The 24,949-nt window shown below is 39.0% G+C and overlaps 4 protein-coding genes and 1 pseudogene across 5 annotated transcripts; 3 read left to right on the top strand and 2 right to left on the bottom strand.

Moving 5' to 3' along the window:
* Nucleotides 1-2,891: 2,891 nt before the first annotated feature.
* LOC106436132 lies at nucleotides 2,892-5,794 on the bottom strand (annotated as a pseudogene).
* Nucleotides 5,795-12,122: 6,328 nt separating this feature from the next.
* On the top strand, nucleotides 12,123-14,189 carry LOC106390126 (target of rapamycin complex subunit LST8-1). Its single transcript, XM_013830520.3, has 10 exons — nucleotides 12,123-12,382; nucleotides 12,464-12,565; nucleotides 12,646-12,758; nucleotides 12,892-12,961; nucleotides 13,120-13,197; nucleotides 13,293-13,409; nucleotides 13,479-13,561; nucleotides 13,638-13,717; nucleotides 13,809-13,868; nucleotides 13,947-14,189. Exons 1-10 carry the CDS (start codon nucleotides 12,275-12,277, stop codon nucleotides 14,051-14,053), a joined length of 918 nt encoding a protein of 305 aa, XP_013685974.1. The 5' UTR covers nucleotides 12,123-12,274; the 3' UTR covers nucleotides 14,054-14,189.
* Nucleotides 14,190-14,340: 151 nt separating this feature from the next.
* Nucleotides 14,341-15,782, top strand: LOC125608985 (receptor for activated C kinase 1C-like). Its single transcript, XM_048779670.1, has 2 exons — nucleotides 14,341-15,302; nucleotides 15,522-15,782. Exons 1-2 carry the CDS (start codon nucleotides 14,427-14,429, stop codon nucleotides 15,621-15,623), a joined length of 978 nt encoding a protein of 325 aa, XP_048635627.1. The 5' UTR covers nucleotides 14,341-14,426; the 3' UTR covers nucleotides 15,624-15,782.
* Nucleotides 15,783-15,985: 203 nt separating this feature from the next.
* LOC125608984 (pentatricopeptide repeat-containing protein At3g18110, chloroplastic-like) lies at nucleotides 15,986-21,006 on the top strand. The gene is made up of 4 exons (XM_048779669.1): nucleotides 15,986-19,642; nucleotides 19,779-19,979; nucleotides 20,105-20,195; nucleotides 20,310-21,006. Exons 1-4 carry the CDS (start codon nucleotides 16,071-16,073, stop codon nucleotides 20,820-20,822), a joined length of 4,377 nt encoding a protein of 1,458 aa, XP_048635626.1. The 5' UTR covers nucleotides 15,986-16,070; the 3' UTR covers nucleotides 20,823-21,006.
* A 26-nt stretch (nucleotides 21,007-21,032) lies between these two features.
* LOC106390131 (myb-like protein L) lies at nucleotides 21,033-24,632 on the bottom strand. 2 transcript variants are annotated; one of them, XM_022719607.2, is made up of 8 exons: nucleotides 24,084-24,632; nucleotides 23,900-23,946; nucleotides 23,492-23,837; nucleotides 23,174-23,373; nucleotides 22,874-23,035; nucleotides 22,448-22,762; nucleotides 21,591-22,103; nucleotides 21,033-21,505 (listed from the first exon to the last, which is right to left on the bottom strand). In XM_022719607.2, exons 2-8 carry the CDS (start codon nucleotides 23,923-23,925, stop codon nucleotides 21,133-21,135), a joined length of 1,935 nt encoding a protein of 644 aa, XP_022575328.2. In that variant the 5' UTR covers nucleotides 23,926-23,946; nucleotides 24,084-24,632; the 3' UTR covers nucleotides 21,033-21,132. The 2 variants fall into 2 exon arrangements, with proteins under 2 accessions (XP_022575328.2, XP_013685979.2); XM_013830525.3 differs by having other exon boundaries at nucleotides 23,492-23,946.
* Between the last annotated feature and the right edge of the window lie 317 nt (nucleotides 24,633-24,949).

Below are 24,949 nucleotides of genomic sequence, written 5' to 3' on the forward strand. Positions count from 1 at the left end.
TCATAATCTCTGCAGGAATCGCAACCTCTCCATGTCTCCTTCTATTCCGTTCCCTCCAAATGGTATGAACCGTTGATTGGAGCGCATATCTCATGATAAACAACTTCACTCTGCTCCAACCCAAGTTCCCCACCAGCAAATTTACATTCCCTTCCCAGTTGACAGTATATTGGTCCAAGAGTATACCTTTTACTAGTGCTTCCCAAACCTGCGCTGAGTAGTTACACTCAAAGAAAAGATGGTTTAGAGTCTCCAACGGCTCTTGGCATAATGCACACGAGACATCAACATTACCACCCCATCGCTGCATTCTGTCTCCTGTTGCTAGTCTTCCTCGCATAGCAATCCAAGTTACAACTGAGTACTTTGGAGTTGCGTGCTTGAACCAAATCGCCTTATACCAATGATATTGTTGATGTCTTTCTCTTATATTTAGCCATGTACCTTTTGTAGAGAACTTCCTCTTGTATTTACCCTTATCATCCTTCCATAATGAAACATCTTCTTCTTGACTCATGTTCTCTCTAACTTTCGCAATCTCCATTTCAATTCTGTTAAGAATTTGAACACGGTGTTGCCTCCTTCGATGACTTAGACTATCTTCCACGCTAGCTTTCAACATAATACCCATATCAATGTGACTCCCCTCCCCCGCAACTTCCTTCAGACGCCCCATAGAGTTCCAAGCTTCATACCAAAAGGATGTTTTCCTTCCATTATGAACCTCAGCTCTATAAAAATGCTTCGCTACTTCTCTGTTCTTTAGGATTTTTTTCCACATCCACGACCCACTCTGAGTATTATCTTTCACCGTCCAAATAGATCCCTTACGAATGAGATAGACCTTTATCCAGCTAACCCAAAGCGAATTAGCAGAGAGTATTCTCCATATGAGTTTGAGACAGCTAACATGATTTACTTCTTTTAGCGGTCTTATGCCCAGGCCCCCCTCCTGCTTCAACTTGCAAACATCCTCCCATGATATCTTTGCTCTCCTTCCATTCAGTTCTGGCCCCGACCATAAAAACGCAGAACAAATCCTTTCAATCTCTTTAACGCAACCACTGGGGAGTCTAAACGCTGCCATCCAAAAATTTGTAAGACTCCTAATGACTGAGTTGATTAGTTGTAATCTCCCAGCATAAGAGAGAAATCTCCCTGTCCAAGAACTGATTCTCTTTCTGATCTTCTCAACCAATGGCAGGAAATCATTAATGGTCATGCACTTTGTTAAGAGAGGTAAACCAAGGTAACGTACCGGTAGCTTCCCCGTTGCAAATTGGAACTGTCTTAGCATCTCTTCTCCTCTCTGATCAGTACCCGCCATAAATAACACTGATTTCTCTCTACTTATCTTCAGACCACTCATCTTGTCAAATTCTTCAAATACTTTAAGGATTCCCTCCACAGACCTCCTTGTGCCATCCGCAAAGATCATCAAATCATCCGCAAAACATAAATGTGTAATATCAATGTTCTTGCATCGTGGATGATACCCTATCCTCCCCTTCCTAGCTGCATCATCCAAGAGCTTTGATAAAACATTCATGCAGATCACAAATAGGTATGGAGATAAGGAACATCCTTGCCTTAGCCCTCTCCTGCTCTAAAAATACCCTGCTAGATCCCCGTTAACTTGTACTGAGAAAGAAGCAGACGTCACACATAGTGAAATCCAGTTGATGAATTTGCTCGGTAAACCCAAAGCTCTCAAAGTATTAATCAGGAAGGGCCACTGAACCGAGTCGAATGCTTTTGAGATGTCGATCTGCATGGCGCATCTTGAAGATATATCATCTTTATGGTAATCTTTAACCAATTCCATCGCTAGCAGAACGTTCTCCATCAGCAGACGCTCTTTTATAAATGCGGACTGGTTCAAAGCAATGAATTTAGGCAACACACATTTCAGTCTATTCGCGATGATCTTCGAAATTACCTTGTAGAGCACATTACAACAGGAGATGGGCCGATAGTCCTTCATCATCTTCACTCCTTCTTTCTTCGGCACCAGAGTCAATATCGTGGAATTCAACCCTTTTGGTAGAAAACCCTTAATGAAAAAGGATTGTATCGCCATTGTGACATCCTCTCCAATTACTCCCCACGCTTCCTTGAAGAACTCCGTTGTAAAACCATCTGGTCCTGGGGATTTATTGTTAGGCATGCGGAATAATACCTCCTTTATTTCTTCTCTTGTGACCTCTCTCTCCAGCTTTGCACAGTCCATATCGCTACACTTAAAACCCAATAACTCCTGCAATCTTTCCACTGAAGCTCCCTCAAAATCCAACGGCTGTAGCATCATAAACTCAGCAAAGAAACTCTCTGCTTCTATTTTGATCTCATCATCTGTCTTGGTAATCGATCCATCCGCCCTCACTATCTCATAAATAGCATTCCTTATTTCCCTAATCTTCGCTGAGCTATGGAAGAATTTATTGTTTCCATCTCCCACATCAAGCCAGTGGATTTTTGAACGTTGCTTCAGAAATTCTTCCTCTAACTCAGCCAACCATAGCGCTTTTAGTATCCAAATCATCAGCTATGTGAACTGATTGTTGGAGGGGGATGTGTTGACATACTGGTTTCGCGAAGGGCCAGTGGAAGAATAGATGCATCGATCATTCTACCATCTTGCAACGAGGGAAGAGGGATTGTGACATCATCCCACACTTCTCTATGTTTTTTCGATTGATAGCGCTCCTTGACATATGTACCATAGGAACACCTTGAGTTTGGGGAAGTGTTAGCTGACCAGATGTCTTTTATCCAGTCAAACTCCAGGGGTGAACTTAGATTCCAGACTGGAGTGGCTGCCAGATAAAGATATCTTCGGAGCATTTCTTACTAGGTCTAAGGCATTGGATATGTGAGCTGAATGCGGGTAAGACTTCTTCGATGCGTCTTTTATTCCAGTGTAAATCAGCTGTGTTGATTTCAGTTATTAGGTTTTGTGATAAACCAAAAATAGAAAATTATAGGATTTAACGTTGATTGTTGCCTTTTTACATGTTAGACATAATTGGATATTTAGACAAATATAAATGGGTAATTCTACTAAATAGACCATTTTCAAGTTTTGGTCACAAAAATAGACCACAAAGAGAAAAATGACCAAACTGTTTCATTTAATAGGTAAAATAACACTAATACCCTAGATATATAAAATAAAAATAAATTTTTGTTTATAGTTTTAGATTATATGTTTTCAAATTCGAACTTTTTTATAATTTTTTTTTTTGTCGGGAACAGATTAGTCGGTATGTTCAACTGTAGTCTCGTGGAGGCCAATAAATCGTCTTAGGGTGGTGTTTAAGGCACTATCCCACGTGCTTGTTAGCATTAGAGAGACAGAGGGGTGGGTTGTGTGCAATATCAACCCTAAGACCATTGCTTGCTCTTTGGGCACTTTAGGTATTATACTTGTTGCATTTAGGTTAAATTATTTATATTCAGAGAATCAGAGTGTTATGTTTGAATCTATGGATTTCTAATTTAGCATCGCTTACCTTATTGATTGGCTCCATTGTTACTCACTCTTTTTGCTTCCATGTTTCTGGTAGGAAAGGCCAATATATATATATTTGGATGGATATGTGTTACTGGACAGTTTTTCATTTGGATTTGTTTGGAATTAGGGTGAGTGAAGTTATATTTAGCGGATGTTGTTATGAGATGTTGGTGGTGGCACGCCATTATAGGAAGAAGAAGTCAGAAGTGGTACAAAAAGTTTTACTACTACAAAGAGGTCTAGATACATATAAAAACGGAAACTTTAACTTGTCAGATCAAAGAGGACATAAAGGCTAATGAAAAGATACAAGAAAAAAAGAGAGAATCAAGCAGGAGTTGGTCTTGCACAGCTGCATGTCGCTTCATCTTCTTCACTTCATGTCTGTGTCCCTTGGGGCTTCTAGATATATTTCATAAAAACTTTTATCACAAGCTAACTAAAACCTAGGCAATATTCACATCTCCTTTTGATACACTCTGAAGAACTCGACTTGTATATGGCCTGAAATTTGTGTGACCAAATCAAAGGCGACTTCTACTGTGTTTTCGTTAGGGAAATGTAGATATTAAATAAAGTACACAAGTTATATAAAACAAAAATAAATGTTCAATGACACTCAAAGACTTTAACCCCTATGATTCACCACTCCTCTGATGCCATAGGCTTGTTAGTGGAGGAGAGCACAATGGTGACATTTCTGTTGTGAGGAAGTGTTGGAATCACGTCTTCGATTTCAAACGTAAGGTAACGTTCATCCAGCAGTACGACCATCTTGTGTAGTTTCTCTGTGTTCTTAAGCACAAGTTCCACGAATGAAGTTACATGCTGTGGTTGTACATTCAAACGAGACTTATTCCAAGCGAAACCATCTTTTGACCTCCAGCATTGATCCGGACTCAAGGACATTAGTTTCAAGTATTGGTCAAGATGCTCCCCCTGTAAAACATAAATAAGATACAAAGACGGTCCTTGGATAATAGCTAGAAAAAGAGGTTGATAATGAATTTACCGGCATCGAGTTGTAAATCCTTTCACGTACTATTAGCTTCTCTAAATCAGGTGAGTTTTGCAACAACCTTTCTATACCAGGAATAACATACTGACAGATCACAGTATCAAGAGTCAATGATTTGACCTTGAGAATAGGGAAAGGAACACCACGAATCTCAGCCAGAGATAAAATCTAACAGAAAGAACAAAAAAGATTATGAAAATTGATTAGTACCGAGCTTTTTACATATAAGACTTTTCAAACGTTCTTTGAAAAATAGAAAATCAGACTAACAAAAACTAATTAATCCATATAGAAAAGGTGACCGTGCAACCAACTAACTTTTAGGCATTAGACAATGCAATAATATCAGCCCCCCAAAAAAGCGTAAATACCTTAACAAAGTTTCCACCAAACGTAAGCTTCTCTGCGTTTTGTAACTTCTCTAGATTTTTTAGCACCATGAATTGGAGAGGTTCAGCCTTGAACTTGAAGTTCGGGTTACTTAGGGCATAGCAAATGTCCAGCTTAGCTTCGGTTAAAGAAGCGACATCAACCAAAGTACACGATGACTGCGAGTGCAACAATCTGAGACAGTGGATATGTGGTGCCACAATCTGCCTTGGACCCTCAGCCCCCATGTTACGGTGTACTACTAATGTTCTCAAACGTAGGGATTTGCTGAGATCAAGAACCTTTAGTTTATAGCAGTCATACAATGTTAAGTTTTCAAGAACAGGACAACCGGATATAATCTTAGACATAGATTCATCAGAGAGTCTACAGAATCTCAAGGATAACTTCTGCAACCATGTCCAAGACACAGTGCAGTAGGGAACAATCTTATGAGAATAGATTTTGAGTTGCTTGAAAGAATCACTACTGTAGAAGAAATCAGGAAGCTTAAACTCTTCATAAGAAGAACATAAATCCAGGGAAAGATTCTCAAAGTTGTGTGACATGGCGAACTTGATCAACCTGTCGATGTATGGTATGTTCTCCGTTATGTTTTCTAAAATGAGATGAAAACTCTTCGTCATGGGAGCCGTATATCGAGTTAGGGTTTCGTTTACAGAAGCTGCCGTCAGTGTATCCACATCTAAGGAGATAGAATGTACCTCGCACCATAAATGCCTCCATCGTCTAGACAAGAGGGAAGTACTGATGGCTACTTTGGTGGTCCGAACAAAGCAGAGTATGTGTTGGAGGATCACATCTGGTAAGTTGTTGATCCTGTCTACAGCTCCTTTGATCTTCCTGTCGTCGCCCATCTATATTTGCGACATATATTCTTAGGGCAAAAGACTATATATAGGATATTATATAATGGGCTTAGGCCCTAAATTCAAATTAGCTTTAGTTCGCATTCGAAAAGATCAAACCAGATAAAACAAATTCATTCCTTAAACGTGTGGGACGTGAGGCCTCTACTACCTACACTCTAATTCATCCTCCCAGTATATTCAAACTAAAGCTTGTTTCTAAAAAGATCAATTTAAGCTAGTGTAGGACCAAAATGAACAGGTGTTATTGTAGCATAATTTTTCATAACAACATCCACCTTCCCAATTTTATAAATTGGTACCATAATAGCTAAAATGATCCTTTAAAAAAAAAATTGTAGTACTGACACCAACATTTCAGAGACTTGCAATAGAATAGCATATACTAGTGTTGATTAAAGGATTGATGATCTAATACATGAAAATATACTTAGAGATAGAAAAAAAAGGGTTTTCTTGATCATTATTCACATAGAAAGTCGTATGTTTTGTAGAGAGTAACGAGCAAATTTTATTTTATTTTATGTTATTTTTTTGAGTAACGAGCAAATAACTTAGCTATAAAACATTTAAACATTCCATACATAGAGACACTCTGCTCTAGAGATTGCTTCAATCTTAAAGCTTTCTTGTCGGGATTATTGTCTGTACGGAACACAAACTGATACGTTTTTTTTTTCTATTGGGGCTAGGTGTTTCTTTCTCCAGCATGTGAATAGGCTTGAGATAACTCCAGATAAGCATCATCTGGCTGCAGCTTGTAATCCTCATATACGTCTCTTAGACGTCAATTCCAACAGCCCAAAACCTGTAAAGATTCACCCTTTCTATTGATTTACAATATGTGTGGTGCTTTTACCTTTTCTTGAATGGTCTCTGTGAATACGGATCAAGTGATGACGTATGATTCACACACCAACAATGTTATGGCACGATTTCTAAAGTTTATTTGTTTTTTTTTTCTAAATTTAAATACGTACAGAGTTCATGAATGGAAAAGACACGTCGGAAGAAGTTTAATTTGAACTTTCTTTCCTGAAAGTATTTAGGGAATTCGGTTTGGTTCGATTATTTTGGTTTTTGGTTTGGTTTTGGATAAAAAGTTGGAATCATCTAGTATATGAAATAGTTTTTTTTTGTTCATGTTTTCAGTTAATTCGGGTTAAAAATTCAGAAATTTCGAGTTTTTAAATATTAATTTTGTTTTGAATTTTCAGATAAGAATTTGGATAATTTTAATTATTTATGTAAAGAATTATTCGGGTAGCCCAGTTTATAAATAGTATTTTAGAAATATTTGATTATTTTAAAATTAACTATAGTTTATATTTATGAATATATAAATTATTTATAGAAATTTAGACATCCATTTGGTTTTTGATTCGATTTTGGTTTGATCTCTGTTTTTTTTTGTTATAGATATAAGATTTGCTCATGTAATTGATAAGACCCAAACACAGTTCAGTTTAGTTTGGTTTTTGGACTTCGGATAAATGTGTATCCTACTATATAAAAAGGGCTAAATTAAAGCTCCCTAAACACTGCCACATAGGCAAAAAAAATCCTCACCAATCATTCAGCCATGTCACTATTGGACTGGGCCTCACCAAATAAATGGGAACAGAGTTTTGTCACGGGCTGGTCCAACTCCTGAGTATCACTAAAAACCTATAAATTCACTCAGCCCACAGTTTTGTCACGGGCTGGTCCAACTCCTAAGTGTCACTAAAGATCTAGAAACTCACTCAGCCCACATCCCGTAACCCTTTGCTATGTCTCAAGAATACACTCAGCCTCTACCTTAAAGAATACTACTACTGTGTATATTGAATACAATACATTATTAGACTAGACTGATTTTTTTTTTTTGAAAACAGTCTAAGACTGATATAGAAATAAGTTCTTATGCTTAAATAATATTAAAAAATCTAAATTATTACTTAGAAAAATATAGATGAATAAATAACTCATTTTACATAATGTTGACAAACATCATAAGTGCTCTGTATACAAATCAGTTGGAAAACACACATGTGAATCACAAAAGTCCAGAATCAAAGACAAATTCTCCAATCAATAACTCTCTCACAAAGGACGTATTTTCACTTTTACCTATTAAAATCTTTGAATTTTAATTCAAACCAAACATATTTATTAAAAATAACAATATAATCCCGGAATTATATTCATTATTTGTTTGTATGTAATACCATTTTCTATAATAATTTTAAATTGCTTCATAAATTTATATAAAACCATTAAAAAAATTTTGATACAAATTTTTCACCATAGGACGGGCCAACCACTCTAGAGATTATAATGGAGACGTTTCTATTGACGTTTTTAATAACTAATTGCAAACAATTATTAGTATTGATATATTTATTTAATGCTCTAATCCAAAACTCTAATAAAAAAAAGAAATTACATGTTTATCATTTTCATGGTACCACTTTTCATTTTTATCACCACTAAATAGACATTTTCAAAAATACATTCTTCATTAAGTGGCAAAATACTCTTATGCAATTGTTATTTATATATATAATAAATCATTATTTAAATAAAAAATAAAAAAAAATAAAAAATAAAAATTAAAAAAATAGAAAAAAAAAATTATGTTTTCGAATTATACTTTTTCAAATTCGAACTTTTATATAATTTTTTTTTTAAAAAAAAAAATTCGGAATTTTTTTGAATTTTTTTTTTGAAATTTCTTTTTGAAAAAAAAAATTATGTTTGAAACTATTTTTAAAAAAAAAATTATATATTTTTTAAGTATTTATTTATATATATACTATAATCCTAAATTTCAAATTCCAAAAACCATATCCCACCCCTCAACTCTAAACCCTAAGTCTAGATTAGTTAACTTTAAAGGTATAATTGTCTTTTATCCCTTATTAAAAGTGAGAGTAAAAGTGTGTAAACATGAAAAATTGTACTACGAAAGTGTTATTTGTGGTAATTTCCCATAAAACGAATATAAAAGCACATCATTATAATTGTTTGCAAATGTAGGTTTTCCTTTTATATAGTAGTGATGTTTTTAATTTTAAAATACAAATTATGGACCATTTTACACTGTCCATCATAAAATACTAATTCCACACACATACACTATAAAATTCGATGAAAATTGAAACCTACTAGCAAACCCACCAAAATAATAAAAAATTAACACTTCCAAATACTCATGCTTCGTTCTTTTTTTTTTTTAAAAGGAAGTTGGGCAATAAAAATAAAAAATAAACAAACAAACTATCTTCAGTTCAAAAATCCAATTTTTTATAATTAAATTAAATTCTGTTCACTTCAAATACATATTCTTTAATTAAATTAAATTAAAGGAAAGAAATCCAATTTTTTTTAAAAACAAACAAACTATAAGTTTATAACTACACTCACTTCAAAAAAATATAAAAAATATAAAAGATGGACAATTAAAAAAATAAATCCCATTGTTATGTGTGCAGATCATGCAGCCGAATATCACAATAACCGGAGCGACAACCTCGAACCGCAACCAATAATCATTAGGATCATTAGGATGTGGCCCATCACAAATCACAAAAACAAAAATGCTTTCTTAGGAACACCTTTCATTTATTTTGACATCCAGGTTTGTCTAAAAAATACTATGTTTTTATTATTCCAACTACATATGAAATGATAACTTTAAAGCACTCAACAGGAACAAAAAATGTACCAACGGTTCGAAGAAGGGAAAATTTATTACATTAGATATTTTAATCTCCTTTCCAATAATCAATGGTACATGCTTACAGTTCAACCATACATAATCAATATCAATGAGACAATAATTATTACACAGATTGAAGAAAACATTCCACCAATACCTTCATGCATATTCCGGCCCCAAAGCTACCCCCAGTTGATTAGCTTAGCAAGTGCAACCAATTTTCTCCCAGGTAAAAAAAAACCATTGCCGGTCTCGCAAACAAATAAATTCTCTTTTTTCTCACTAAAAGCAAATTATTATCACATATGTTGTTGGCCGAATATATATATAACAAGAACACAGATACAAAGATCATCATTGCATTGCGTTTACATAGGTACTAACACTTTATTAAATAATATTTATTTTAAGCAATAAATATATAATACAATCATTATTTGTAGATCCAAAATGGTACGTCTAACTATCTGGAACAATAAGGCAGAAAATTTCAGGGAGCTAAATCGCATATCTACCAGGAAAAACTAAATTGTAATCATCACAAGTATCATTCCACGGTTACATGAAGGTAATAACATAAAGTTTATGTCAAAATAAATGCTTACAAATAATTTACTTTTTCAGGGAAATTATCACTTACAACCACACCTGGATCGGGCTTTTACTTCGACACCGACATTGATATCATACAACGCTTCCAAAAGAGGAATAAACTGTTATCTTAAGCCTGATAACTAACGATACTACTAAATACTCAAAAATACTCTTTTCTCCTACGAAAATTGATTGCTCAACACAATATATTATTCAAACTTACTGTTATTTAAAAAAGAGAAAATGATCACCGCATCACATTCAAACCAAAACTCTATGGTTAAATCTACAACACACAAAATTAACAAACAACTTCTTAAACTAAAAAACTACCAATCAAAAGTATAAATTTACTTAATTTGAACATGTTATCCGCGCGTAGCGCGGACACCGGATCTAGTAAACTTAATAGAAACTAAGTCTAACAAAATGGAATATTACCGGAAAAACAAAGGTTCTGAATATAATAAACACTCTCCATGATACTCACCATCCTCTTATTAACCTCCAGACTCCAGAGAGCACCACAGACTGAGCTCCATAATTTTAATGTCCAAGCAATGCAATAAATTTGGGTGGACGTGAGGCCCCTACTACCTGCACTCTAATCCATCCTCCCAAAATATGCAAACTAAAGCAAGTTTCTAAGAAGATCAATTTAAACTAGTGGACCAAATTGATCAGGTGGTATTATAGCATATATTTTTCATAACAACATCCACTCTTTAAAGGGGCTTTCTTATATAAATAAACATAGAAACATTAATGCAGAGCGAAAATTTAAAGGCGAATACGAGGGGGAAGCTAGAAACGAATAAACACAGAAACAATAGAGAAAGAGCATAGACCATAATCGAAGAAGCTCTACAACATTCACCTTTCCAGTTTTGTTTTGTTTCTTTTGTCGCCCATTTAAGCTAAGATCAAGTAGTGGTCAGAGAAGCCAATTCTATGGGAAGCATTTTCGTCTGGCCGGATCTGATCTATATGGGAAAAATATAGCGTTTGGTTCTTGATTATTTTGCTAACGCGTCCGCCCGACCATTTCTACTCCGAGAAATATGAGACACGCTCACATCTTTGAAATCTTCATGTAATCTCTGGAACACCGCGACTATCGCGAATGTTAGCCAATCCACCGGGTTTGTAGTCATGTTCACTAGGTCCGAGTAGTCCGTCTCGAACCGTATCAAAATTATCATCATGTCTCTCATACATGAGACTGTCCAAAGTAAACATTTCATCTCAGCATGCAAAGCTGATAGACTATTGCTTCACACCCACCTTTCCAGTTTTGTTTATTGGTCCCATAATAGCTGAAAATGATCCTTTTAGAAAAACATTGTAGTACCGACACCAAAATTTTACGAGACTCGGTAGAACAGCCTTACACTAGTGTTGATAAAAGGATTGATTGCTCTAGTTATCAAAATTATATATACAAATAAAAAAATTAGACAAATTTATAAATTGATACTAATATTAGTATTTAATTTAATAAATTTATACGAATTTATATCGATTTAAACTAATTTAAGTTGTTTTACAACAATTAAAACCACTTTAAAAAGTTTTAAACTAATTTGAACTGTATAAAAATTGGATTTCAATAAAAATCGTTTTGGTTATAGAAGATAGACCGTCTAGACGGCTTAAACTGATTTCGGCAAATACTTATTATGTAACAAAGCTAAAAAATCTTAAAGCACCATTAATCCTAACACTCCAAATAGGGTGCTTAATTTTTTATTTTTTTAAAATGTTTTTTGTCTGATTTAAAAAAAAAATAAAAACAAACTAATCGCGGACCGGCATACGTCAGTAGAGCCTGCAAAACAGTGCAAACACTAAAAAAACAAGGCGCTTAATTTGGACTCAGAAGCTGCGATGCTTGTTGTATTTGCGGGACCACAGTTGATAAGCATCCGCTAAACAACTGGGATAATGATGCTCTATAGCTTCCGTAAAGGCCATTTGGAAGTATTTGACTTCAGTCCTGATATTTATAAATAGCACAATGAGGCCTTACTTATTTGTACATGACAATTTAACCCCAGCATATATTTAAAACACTAAAACACCCCCAGATTTAATTATTCAAGATTGATTATTCTTAATTTTCTTCTGCTACTCTCCGGTCATCTTCGATCCTCCCAATCGCGGAACCCTAGTTGTGAGGATCGAGAATGAGTCAGCCATGTGTGGTTCTCGCAACAGCGAGCTACGATCACACGATCCGATTCTGGGAAGCCGAGAGCGGTCGCTGTTACCGCACCATTCAGTATCCTGACTCGGTAAGGAGAGATTTACTCTTCTCTCTATAGATCATCTTAAAAGCTTTCAACTTTAACAAAACCCTTGTCTTGTTTCTTCAGCATGTGAATAGGCTGGAGATAACGCCAGATAAGCGTCATCTAGCAGCAGCTTGTAATCCTCATATACGTCTCTTTGATGTCAATTCCAACAGCCCTCAACCTGTAAAGTTTCACCCTTTCTTTTGATTTACAGTGTGTTTGTGTGTGGTTTTAGTTGAATGATCTCTGTGCGATTGAATCAGGTGATGACTTATGATTCACACACCAACAATGTTATGGCAGTGGGGTTCCAGTGTGATGGGAAATGGATGTATTCTGGATCAGAGGATGGTACTGTTAAAATCTGGGACTTGAGGTTAGTGTCTATGTGTTGAGTGTCAATAGATTAAATCATTAAAGTGCAAATGCTAGGAGAAAAATATCTTGTCTTGAAGCTACTTCTTAAGTTGATGTGCATTTCTTTGCTGACTCGTAAGACCAAAATGTAGGGCTCCAGGTTGCCAAAGAGAGTATGAGAGTGTTGCCGCTGTTAACACTGTTGTTTTACACCCAAATCAGGTATATCAACTGTAAAAGCCATGTGTCATCAGTATACACTTAAGAGATCTGTTTATGCTGCGCTTAACAGACTTGTGTTTGCTTCTAGGATATTTGTCTCAGTTGCAATCACATTGTGTTTGGTCTTTATTCATGAACATTGCGTTTTTTTTCTACAGACTGAGTTGATATCTGGAGACCAAAACGGCAATATACGTGTATGGGATCTCAGAGCAAATTCGTGTAGCTGTGAACTGGTAATTTTCTTGACACGATTGTTACATTTTTCTTAGCTTTCACCGAAACAGGATCTTTAAACGATTCTGTGTAATCTCTCTTGTGGAACTAATAGGTACCAGAAGTTGATACACCTGTACGCTCCCTAACGGTTATGTGGGATGGGACTATGGTTGTTGCTGCTAACAACCGTGGAACATGTTATGTTTGGCGCTTGTTGCGCGGAAAACAGGTATGATAAGTCATTCGAGTCACATTCGTATAGTTGCCATTGCCATTTAAATTGTTGTATCGTTTTCAGACGATGACGGAGTTTGAGCCACTTCATAAGCTGCAAGCTCATAACGGCCACATCCTTAAATGCCTACTCTCTCCTGCAAACAAGTAATGTGTTTCTGACACTCTCTTATAAACCGATGTTCGTCTCCCTTCCAAGCGCTTATATATAGTTTGTTAGCAGATATCTAGCGACTGCATCATCTGATAAAACTGTCAAAATATGGAACGTCGATGGTTTCAAACTAGAGAAAGTTTTAACAGGTGAGCTCCCCCAAGTTTTTGTAGATAAACTTTTCTCATTCTCCATTGCTCTCTTACACTCTCTTACACTCTCATCAACCTTATCTAACAGGACACCAAAGATGGGTATGGGACTGCGTCTTCTCAGTGGATGGAGAGTTTCTTGTAACAGGTAATCATCACTAATCTCCATCTTAAAAAGAGACAGAACAGTCTTCTAAACTGGTTTTTGATTCTGTAATATGCACAGCATCATCGGACATGACGGCTAGGTTGTGGTCTATGCCAGCGGGAAAAGAAGTGAAGGTGTACCAAGGTCATCACAAAGCCACCGTGTGTTGTGCACTCCATGATTAAAAACATGAATTAATAGTCAAACAAAACTAAATAAAGAACAGATTCTCATTTCTTTCTTTTGTGTGCTTATAGGAAACTCTTGTACATTTGTATCAGATTCATCTCAAGTTTTAAACCTTTAATTGTTAGTTTCTTACTCCGACCTCCCTATGATCCAAACAACTCAGAAACATAATGACAAAAATTCCCTCAAACTTTTAACAAAAAAAAAAAAAATTCCCTCAAGAAGGCCCATGTACGGCCCATTATAAGCAGCAAACCCTAGTTTCATTTATTTGACCTAGAGTATAAATAGCTTCATTTCACGAGATCTCCACCTCTCTCTCTCTCGCTCCGATACGCCATTTTTGAACTCTCTCCCAAGAACCTAACCATGGCCGAGGGACTCGTACTGAAAGGCACAATGCGCGCCCACACCGACATGGTCACCGCCATCGCCACGCCGATCGACAACTCCGACATCATCGTCACCTCCTCCCGCGACAAATCCATCATCCTCTGGAAGCTCACCAAGGACGACAAGTCCTACGGCGTCGCCCAGCGTCGTCTCACAGGCCACTCCCACTTCGTCGAAGACGTGGTCCTCTCCTCCGACGGGCAGTTCGCTCTCTCCGGAAGCTGGGACGGCGAGCTCCGTCTCTGGGACCTAGCCACCGGCGTCTCCACCCGCAGATTCGTGGGACACACGAAAGACGTCCTCTCCGTGGCCTTCTCCGTCGACAACCGTCAGATCGTGTCGGCCTCTCGTGACCGTACGATCAAGCTTTGGAACACGCTTGGTGAGTGTAAGTACACGATCTCTGAAGCTGATGGACACAAAGATTGGATTAGCTGTGTTAGGTTTAGCCCCAACACGCTTGTCCCAACCATTGTTTCGGCTTCTTGGGATAAGACTGTGAAAGTGTGGAATCTTCAGAACTGTAAGCTGAAGAGCTCTCTCGCTGGGCACTCGGGCTACCTCAACACTGTGGCTGTGTCGCCTGATGGTTCGTTGTGTGCTAGTGGTGGGAAAGATGGTGTGATCTTGTTGTGGGATTTGGCTGAGGGGAAGAAGTTGTACTCGCTTGAGGGGGGTTCGATTATTCACTCGCTTTGCTTTAGTCCCAATAGGTACTGGCTGTGTGCTGCGACTGAGAGCAGTATCAAGATCTGGGATCTTGAGAGTAAGACGGTTGTTGATGAGTTGAAGGTTGACCTTAAGGCGGAGGCTGAGAAGGATGGTGGTGCCGGAACTGGTAACCAGAAGAAGGTAATGCCGTTATTCTTACTCTTTCTAAGAAAAGTTATAACTTTTGGTTTGATTAGTTTACCGAATACATCAAAACTAGTGGCGAAAGTATACTTTGGGGATATGGTTAATTAATAAAAGTTTGATACTTTGGTTAGAAATGAATCATTTTCCGTTTTGCATAATTTTTTTCTTTGATTCATGGGATTGATGATGTTTCTGGATTCCAAAATGGTACAGGTGAACTACTGCACAAGCTTGAACTGGAGCGCAGATGGAAGCACACTGTTCAGTGGTTACACTGATGGAGTTGTCAGGGTCTGGGGCATTGGTCGTTACTAGAGACTATAAGAAGAAGATGGATGTTACCAAATTTTCTGTCGTGTTTTTGAAGTTTTTTTATGTATTACCCCCATCAAGAACCTCTATTTTCGTTTAATTCCAGAAAAAAAAAACTAAGTCCGAATGTTTACCCTTTGATAGTTTGATTACTATTCACTATTCCAAACGTCTTAATTTTTTTTGTTGCAAGCAAACATGCATGATCGTAGAATTGGTTTGAGGTTCTATCTTCTCGGGTTATGACTCGAACTTTCGGCTTTATCCTTCGTACACGTCTACGTCACAGTAAACCGGCAAGGTGTTTCAACGGCATGTTGTTTGTTTATCAAAATCTCAGACAGCAAGAAGTTTTTATCTCGGCAAGCTTAAAAAAAAATCTTCAACTCTTCCTCACTCACTCATCTAGTAACTGTACATATCCTGCTAACAGATGGATTTAGCTAAGAGATGTTAATGGCGGTTTCCGCAGGGGCTTTAGCTTTTGCTTCTCCTCTCTCTCCATCCCCCGCCTTATCCGTTCGCGCCGCCTTTAGTTCTACTCCGTTGACTGTTTCCGAGATCAAAGATGAACAAGGAAACAGCAGCAGCAGCTCTTCCACCCAGAAATTCACCTACAGTCGAGCCTCCCCCGCCGTCCGATGGCCACACTTGAACCTCCGTGAGACGTATGATTCCAAAACCTCAACACAATCTCATCCTCTCCCTCCTTCTCCGGTTTCTCCGGTCTCCGATACGCCGGACTCCGGCGAATTCATCGATTCCGCCGCCTCCAGCGACCACCAAAAGGCGAACGAAGAAGCCGCCGTGGCGACTCGACGAAGGAGAGTGAAGAAGATGAACAAGGTCGCTCTGATAAGAGCCAAGGACTGGAGAGAGAGAGTCAAACTCCTAACGGATAAGATCCTAAACCTTCAACCTAACCAATTCGTCGCGGACATCCTCGACGCTCGCCTCGTTCAGATGACTCCCACCGATTACTGCTTCGTCGTCAAATCAGTCGGCGCGGTGAGCTGGCAACGAGCTCTCGAGGTTTTCGAGTGGCTCAACCTCCGCCACTGGCACTCACCCAACGCGCGCATGGTCGCGGCGATTCTCGGCGTTTTGGGGCGGTGGAATCAAGAATCTCTCGCGGTTGAGATTTTCGCTAGAGCTGAGCCAGCGGTTGGAGATACGGTTCAGGTCTACAACGCGATGATGGGGGTTTATTCGCGCAGCGGGAAGTTTACGAAGGCGCAGGAGATGCTCGACGAAATGCGGAAGAGAGGATGCGTTCCTGATTTGATTAGTTTCAATACTTTGATCAACGCTAGGGTTAAGTCCGGTGGTTTGACTCCCAATCTAGCCGTTGAGTTGTTGGATATGGTGAGGAACTCTGGTCTTAGGCCTGATGCTATTACATACAACACTCTGCTTAGCGCCTGTTCGAGGGATTCGAATTTGGAAGGGGCTGTGAAGGTTTTCGAGGACATGGAGGCGCATCGTTGCCAGCCTGACTTGTGGACTTACAATGCTATGATCTCTGTTTACGGAAGATGCGGGCTTGCTGCGAAAGCTGAGAGTCTCTTCGCGGAGCTGGAGCTTAAAGGCTACTTCCCTGACGCGGTTACTTATAATTCTTTGCTCTATGCTTTTGCTAGAGAGAGGAATACGGAGAAGGTGAAGGAGGTTTACGAGGCGATGCAGAAAATGGGGTTTGGGAAAGACGAGATGACTTACAACACGATCATTCACATGTATGGGAAGCAGGGGCAGCTTGATCTCGCGCTGAAGCTTTATAAGGACATGAAAGGGTTGTCTGGTAGAAGCCCTGATGCTATTACTTACACGGTTTTGATAGATTCGCTTGGAAAAGCAAACAGAACCGTGGAAGCTGCGGCGTTGATGTCTGAGATGCTTGATGTTGGGATCAAACCAACTCTGCAGACCTACAGTGCTCTCATCTGCGGTTATGCCAAGGCTGGGAAGCGAGAGGAGGCTGAAGAGACTTTCAGTTGCATGTTGCGCTCAGGGACTAAGCCTGATAATTTGGCGTATTCTGTAATGTTGGATGTGTTACTAAGAGGCAACGAGACAAGAAAGGCGTGGGCTTTATATCGTGATATGATTTCTGATGGTCATACACCGACTCACAGTCTGTATGAGCTGATGATACTTGGACTTATGAAGGAAAACAGGGAAGAAGACATTCAGAAAACCATCAGAGATATGGAAGAACTGTGTGGCATGAACCCACTAGAGATTTCCTCTGTTCTTGTTAAGGGCGAATGCTTTGATCTTGCTGCTAGACAGTTGAAAGTAGCTATCACCAATGGCTATGAACTGCAAAACGACACTCTGTTATCTATCCTGGGTTCCTACAGTTCATCAGGCAGGCATTCAGAAGCGTGCGAGTTACTTGAGTTTTTGAAAGAACACGCCAGTGGATCGAGGCTGCTTATAAACGAAGCACTAATTGTTCTACATTGTAAGGTTAACAATATAATTGCTGCGCTAGAAGAATACTTTACTGGCGCATGTGTTCATGGATGGAGTTTTGGCAGTTCCACCATGTATGAGTCCTTATTACACTGCTGTGTAGCGAATGAACATTACGCAGAAGCTTCTCAAGTTTTCTCTGACCTGAGACTGTCTGGCTGTGAAGCTTCAGAAAGTGTTGGTAAAAGCATGGTTGGTGTGTATTGCAAGCTTGGCTTTCCAGAGACAGCTCATCAAGTGGTTACTCAGGCTGAGACAAAAGGCTTCCACTTCGCTTGTTCGCCTACGTATACCGATATCATTGAGGCTTATGGAAAACTAAATCTATGGCAAAAAGCAGAGAGTGTGGTTGGCAACTTAAGACAAAGTGGACGAATCCCTGATCTCAAGACATGGAACAGTTTGATGACGGCTTATGCTGAGTGTGGCTGTTACGAGCGGGCAAGGGCTATATTTAACACTATGATGAGGGATGGTCCGTCTCCAAGTGTTGAATCCATCAACACTCTGTTGCATGCTTTGTGTGTAGATGGAAGGCTTGAGGAGCTATACGTTGTTGTTGAAGAGTTGCAAGATATGGGTTTCAAGATTAGTAAAAGCTCCATTCTTTTGATGCTTGACGCATTTGCTCGAGTTGGAAATATCTTTGAGGTAAAGAAGATATATAATAGCATGAAGGCTGCTGGTTACTTGCCAACAATTCGCCTTTATAGGATGATGATTGAGCTTTTCTGCAAAGGGAAACGAGTCAGAGATGCCGAAGTTATGGTTTCTGAAATGGAAGAAGCTGGCTTCAAGGTCGAGCTCGCGATATGGAATTCCATGCTGAAGATGTATACAGCTATCGAGGATTACAAGAAAACAGTTCAAGTGTACCATAGGATCAAAGAAACGGGGCTAGAACCAGATGAGACCACTTACAATACTCTCATTATAATGTATTGTAGAGACAGACGGCCAGAAGAAGGGTACTTGCTTATGCAGCAAATGAGAAATATTGGTCTTGAGCCAAAACTGGACACATACAAGAGTTTGATCTCAGCTTTTGGTAAGCAAAAATGCCTTGAGCAAGCTGAACAGCTGTTTGAAGAGCTTCTCTCCAAAGGTTATAAACTAGACCGTTCATTTTACCACACGATGATGAAAATATCCCGAGATTCTGGGAGCGACTCTAAGGCAGAGAGGCTGCTTCAAATGATGAAGAGTGCGGGAATAGAACCAACGCTTGCTACGATGCATCTGCTAATGGTTTCATATAGTTCTTCAGGAAAGCCCCAAGAAGCGGAAAAAGTTCTTAGTAACCTGAAAGAAACAGAAGTGGAACTAACAACGCTGCCATATAGTTCAGTCATTGATGCTTACCTTCGGAGCAAAGATTATAACAGTGGAATAGAAAGGCTATTGGAAATGAAGAGAGAAGGCCTGGAGCCAGACCACAGGATATGGACTTGCTTTGTTAGGGCGGCGAGTTTCTCCAAGGACAAAAATGAAGTCATGTTGCTGCTGAAAGCTCTTCAAGATATTGGTTTTGATCTTCCTATCAGGTATGAATTCCAAGTTTCCGTACATATCTTGAATGATATGATGCATTCCTTGAATAGTATATCTCTTAACTGAACCTAGGAATAATAAATATCATCGTATGTTACTGATTCTCATGTTTTTTATGATTCATACCAGGCTTGTAGTCGGAAGACCTGAGTTGCTACTTTCTGAGGTGGATGAATGGTTCGAGAAACTGAAACCCATAGAGGACAATGCTGCTCTCAATTTTGCCAATGCTCTTTTGAATCTTCTCTGGGCTTTCGAGCTCAGAGCTACTGCATCATGGGTATTTCAACTGGCAATCAAAAGGGGTATCTTCAGTCGCGACGTTTTCAGGTCAGATCCTGTTTTGCATATATGTTGTCTGTTTGGGATAGTTCGTGCCTGTACTAGTCAACACTTGTTTAGTGCAAACGCTTAGGTGTTTAGCAGTCACATTAATGATTGGTTTTGACTTTCAGGGTGGCGGACAAGGACTGGGGTGCTGATTTTAGAAGATTGTCAGCAGGTGCAGCGCTTGTTGCACTAACTCTATGGCTTGACCACATGCAGGCAATTTTTCTATCTCTAATATCTGCATCTTCGCTTCATCTCACATATTAATCTTTTGACAATCATTCTCATATTCACAAACGAACCTCTGCTACAATTCTTCTGTCATTTCAGGATGCATCACTTGAAGGGTACCCAGAATCTCCAAAGTCAGTAGTCTTAATCACAGGGACCGCAGAGTATAACGGCATCTCCCTGGACAAAACCCTAAAGGCGTGTCTTTGGGAGATGGGCTCTCCATTTCTTCCATGCAAGACGAGAACAGGACTTCTAGTAGCGAAAGCTCACTCTCTCAGAATGTGGTTAAAGGACTCACCGTTCTGCTTCGACTTGGAACTAAAAGACTCAGTTTCTTTACCGGAATCAAGCTCGATGGAGCTGATCGACGGGTGTTTTATAAGACGCGGCCTTGTTCCTGCATTTAACCACATCAAAGAGAGACTTGGTGGGTTTGTATCACCAAAGAAGTTTTCGAGACTAGCTCTGCTACCGGATGAGATGAGAGAACGAGTGATTAAGACAGATATAGAAGGACATAGACAGAAGCTAGAGAAGATGAGGAAGAAGAATAAAGGAAATGAAATGGTAAACGTTAACACTCGAAGGAAGTTCATTAGAAGCAAGTAATGAGATTGTACTCGGGTTATACATACACAACACGAGTGATATGTACAAAGTGTTTTCATCTGTATGTTTTATTTATTTACTACAATGATTAGTAATTTAAAGAGTTACAATGACGTCGAACAGTTTATTACCGTTAAATATGTTGTAACCTGTAATTTTAGTTAGAAAATGTGTTATTTATGTTCTCGATTACTCTTTGTAACAGTCAAATTCAAGCAATTTCTTCGATGTTAAATCACGAAACAATTGTTTTTCTATAATTAGACGTATCTATTATACAGACAAAATTGTTCAAGAGCAACAAAGAAAACTAGTTTGGTGCATCTTGGTTCTCGACAGGAACTACTGCAGACACTTTCCTTCTAGGCGTAAGCTTCTTGACACCAACTTTGACTTGAGAGCAGTCGGTGGTCACTGTGCTGTTGTTGGATGTTTCTGCAACACTTTTGCGTCTTCGTCTTTGTTTCTTCTCCTTTACATTGTCTTGATTCTCTTTATACCATTCCAAAGACCTAACCTCTCCTCCATTGTCTAGATTCTCGATATTTTCACAGACAGTCTCATTCTCTTGTCTACATACATCTCCTGAGCATCTCTCTAATCCTTTTCTCCTTCTCTTTGGCCGCCTCTCTTTAGCAGCAGAAGATACTTCACTCTCGCATTCTGCATCTGCTTTCTTCGGTCTGAATCAACAAAAAAGGGCAAATTAAGATTCATAAAACCAGTGTGAGAGTATTAGTATGTCCGATGAATAGTCAAATAACTTACCTTGCTTTGCGTTTCTTCTTCACGGCTACAATTTCGGGTTCTGGCTCAAGAGGTATCTCAGGTAGTGCAAGAAACTTGCATTCGAGAAGAGCAGGACGTTGTGATTCCCGATCAACAAAGTTACCTACAATAGCTTCTTTGCGCAACCTTGTCGCTTCTTGTAAAAGAGGCACTTGGTGTGGATATAGCTGCATCCATCTCCTCCGGCATTGATTATCAGTACGACGAGGCACATGTGAAGCGATTTTGGACCAATTACCAATCTCATGTTCTGCCATTGCTTCTCTCAACTTTGCATCTTCTTCCTTGCTCCACTTCCCATGATTTACATTGGGATCTAAACAATTCGCCCATTTCTCTCGACACTGAGTAGAGGTTCGTCCAGGAACAAAGCGAGCAATTTTATGCCAGTTTTGAGCTCCAAAGAGTGTCACAGCTACTTTCAAACGTTTTTCTTCGTCTGAGCTAAATTTCCCTACCCTCGTTCTGGTAGGATGGAGCGTCTTTTTCCATCTGAAAGTATAGAGAAGAAGAGCATAAGATCAACCATTCAACTAAGTATCTGAATTAAGACAGCAAAATGACAGGACAATAACCTCTGAACACATTCTCAATCCTACTTCATGATTATCATTAATGACTGCATATTGACGTAATCCCACATCGAGTAAACATGGACCTGATGTGTGGTTTATAAACCCCATAGACTATTTTACCAAACAAATTAGCTCTTGTGACAATTTGATTTTGGACTACACTAAATTAATAACAATAGAAAAAACTGCCAGCAAACTGTTGAATCTCTAAATTTATCTAATTCATAAAGAAATGGGTGAACGTAAAAGATAGTAACTGACCTATTAGAGCACTGAGTTCCAGCCCGTCCTTCTAATGCATTTGCGACAGTCTGCCAGTCTTTTTCACCATACAACTCCACTGCTGCGCGGAGTTGGTCATCTTCCTCTGCAGTCCATTCTTTTCTTAATATGTCTGCATTCAAGCTTCTCTGATATCGAGCCAAACATTGAAAGGGGGTCCTATTTGTCCCTAGTGACACCGCAATGTCAAGCCAGTCTGTAAAACCCTTTTCTTGGATAATTACCCGCAGGTTATTTTCCTCCTCCGCAGTCCACGGATCGTGGTTGATTAATGGATCTTCCGAGCTCATCCACCTACAACATAAAATTAAGAAAATTCATCAAATTCTCAAATGAAGAGAATGCAAGCATATACAATGTGCATATGGCTGAAAGCTGATTTATCTTACTAGAGGATGAACTTACCGAGCTTCACATTCTGCAGCAGAACGGTCCTTGACGTACATTGAGGCCAACTGATCCCAATTCACTTTCGGAAGAAACTGCCGCATCATCTCTGGTGTGATCTCAAGATTTTTGATCGATTCATTAATGGTCTCTATATCATCTGAAGATCCTTCCAAGTCGCTGTTAAAAAATTACTGTCAGTCAATTCTTAATGAAAACTTAAAACTATTTATGTATCTGCGTATCATCAATAGCAAGTTTAACAGTACTAGGCACCAGAATATGTTAGCACTTCAAAAGGGAAAGAACGAGCAGTACCTGTAACGTTCTATAGCTTCATTAAGCAGTGTTTCCTGAAGTTGTTGTTTTAGACCTTTTGCAAGATTTTCGTTCTCCTCAGTAGACCAACTTCTGCGATTCACTGAAACTGGATAGTTCTTTATTGCCATCCTATAGTTTTCAACACAACTGTTTTCCGATGGACCAAACGTCAAAGGAGATATCTTTTTATCATTATCCTACAAGAAAACAAACAGAATTTAAGAAAAGGAACGTTGTCCACCAGGTCAAAGCGTAAGCAATACTTTTCTAAGGACTATTGAACTGCAGAGGCAGGAATGATCAAAATGCGCTTACCTCTGAGCTATCACGAGGCCCACACTTTGGTGTTGAGATTAACTGGAGACGAGGATCTTTCCCCTGAGAAAGCGCCTGTTTAGTTATCCTCTTGCAAGAAGCTTGAAAGTCAACAACTATCTTAACATTCTTCTGGTGCTTCTCGTTCTGCTCGATCTTCGCTTCAATTTCAGTCAGCTTCTTTCTAAGAAACTTCTGATACGCCCTGTTCCTCCGGATAGCCTCAACAAAGGCTTGTGCAGCTTCAGGGAAACTTGATGACTGGCATGTCGGGTCAAGAGTAGCAATGGCAGAGTTTTCATGTAAATCAACAGAATCACCAGCTTGTTTCCCCTGATCTGGAAAGCTTTCACAAGTATTAGACCTACTCAATATTTCTCTTGAAGGTTCATTGTCCGAGGCATGTACCTGCTTTTTCTTCCCGAGAGAATCATTCATAAACGCTCCATCTTGATCTACACAAACAAATAGTAAGAAGTTACCACTAAAGCATCAAGCATATTAATCTTAAAAACTATCTTAATCCATTTGAAACAGTATCTAAAGAATCAGATAGCTAAAAAACAAGAATTAGAAATCACATTGAGCTCACCGAGATTGGCATAAGCAGAGAATCGTCTACGAATAGCACGAAGCGTTTCAAAAGAATCATCATCTTCGTCGTCGTCATCGGAGAGACTCATGGGAGGAAGGCGCGCATTCATGGACAATGCCAGCTGGCTCTTGAGGCTACGAAGCAACTCGAAGTCGTCATCACTCTCCGAATCCGAAGGCAGTGGAAAACCCACGGGAGGACCCGTCGACGAAGCTAATTGGCTCTTGAGGCTCCGAAGCATCTCGAAGTCGTCTTCGTTCTCCGAATCCGACGGTATCTCTCCCCCGCCGCCGCCTCCTCCCTCACCGGATTTTGCAATAACATCATCGGAATTGGACTCGGGGACAATACAGGCGCGTCTTAAGTCTTCGAGATCTTCACCGATGCCGTCGTCGTCTTCTTCTTCGTCGTCATCGTCATCAGACTCGAACAAGGCTCCGCGATTCATGGCGTTACAGCGAGCTGAGAAAACGTGTATGGGAGAAACGAAACGGCTGCAAGAGAAAGGTTTATTGGCACCTTTGCTTGCGCCTCCTCCGGGAAGAACCAGAAGAAGCCTTTTAAGGCGGCACAGCATCATACGGATCCAATCGGGTCGGTCCGGGTCGCTAACCTTTTGTTAATGGGCTTAGGCCCATATTTTTGAATTTTGAAAACAAAGCGAGCTGTATTCAACTTTGTTCATTTGTATTGATTTTTTAAGAATTTTTTTATTTATCTTTAGCTTTTAGGTGAGTTATGAAATAAAAAATGATTTAGTTAGAGCAATGTATAATCTTATCTGAAATTGAGATTTGAATTTTGATATCTTTAACTAATAAACTTCACTAAAATGTCTTTAAATTACCATATTTTTTCTCAAT

Source organism: Brassica napus, chromosome A5 (assembly GCF_020379485.1).
Source record: "Brassica napus cultivar Da-Ae chromosome A5, Da-Ae, whole genome shotgun sequence".
In the NCBI taxonomy this organism is placed as follows: domain Eukaryota; kingdom Viridiplantae; phylum Streptophyta; class Magnoliopsida; order Brassicales; family Brassicaceae; genus Brassica; species Brassica napus.

Excerpts from the sequence above, each read along its gene's own strand:
- LOC106390126 (XM_013830520.3), top strand. The coding sequence starts at position 12,275 with ATGAGTCAGCCATGTGTGGTTCTCGCAACAGCGAGCTACGATCACACG. Across the intron at positions 12,759-12,891 it reads GTTAAAATCTGGGACTTGAG|GGCTCCAGGTTGCCAAAGAG; the intron begins GTTAGTGTCTAT and ends ACCAAAATGTAG. Across the intron at positions 13,869-13,946 it reads TGGAGAGTTTCTTGTAACAG|CATCATCGGACATGACGGCT; the intron begins GTAATCATCACT and ends TAATATGCACAG.
- LOC125608985 (XM_048779670.1), top strand. The coding sequence starts at position 14,427 with ATGGCCGAGGGACTCGTACTGAAAGGCACAATGCGCGCCCACACCGAC. Across the intron at positions 15,303-15,521 it reads GAACTGGTAACCAGAAGAAG|GTGAACTACTGCACAAGCTT; the intron begins GTAATGCCGTTA and ends AAAATGGTACAG.
- LOC125608984 (XM_048779669.1), top strand. The coding sequence starts at position 16,071 with ATGTTAATGGCGGTTTCCGCAGGGGCTTTAGCTTTTGCTTCTCCTCTC. Across the intron at positions 19,643-19,778 it reads GGTTTTGATCTTCCTATCAG|GCTTGTAGTCGGAAGACCTG; the intron begins GTATGAATTCCA and ends GATTCATACCAG. Across the intron at positions 19,980-20,104 it reads TTCAGTCGCGACGTTTTCAG|GGTGGCGGACAAGGACTGGG; the intron begins GTCAGATCCTGT and ends TTTGACTTTCAG.
- LOC106390131 (XM_013830525.3), bottom strand. The coding sequence starts at position 24,534 with ATGAATCGCGGAGCCTTGTTCGAGTCTGATGACGATGACGACGAAGAA. Across the intron at positions 22,763-22,873 it reads GCTGCAGAATGTGAAGCTCG|GTGGATGAGCTCGGAAGATC; the intron begins GTAAGTTCATCC and ends TTTATGTTGTAG. Across the intron at positions 21,506-21,590 it reads AAGAAGAAACGCAAAGCAAG|ACCGAAGAAAGCAGATGCAG; the intron begins GTAAGTTATTTG and ends TTGTTGATTCAG.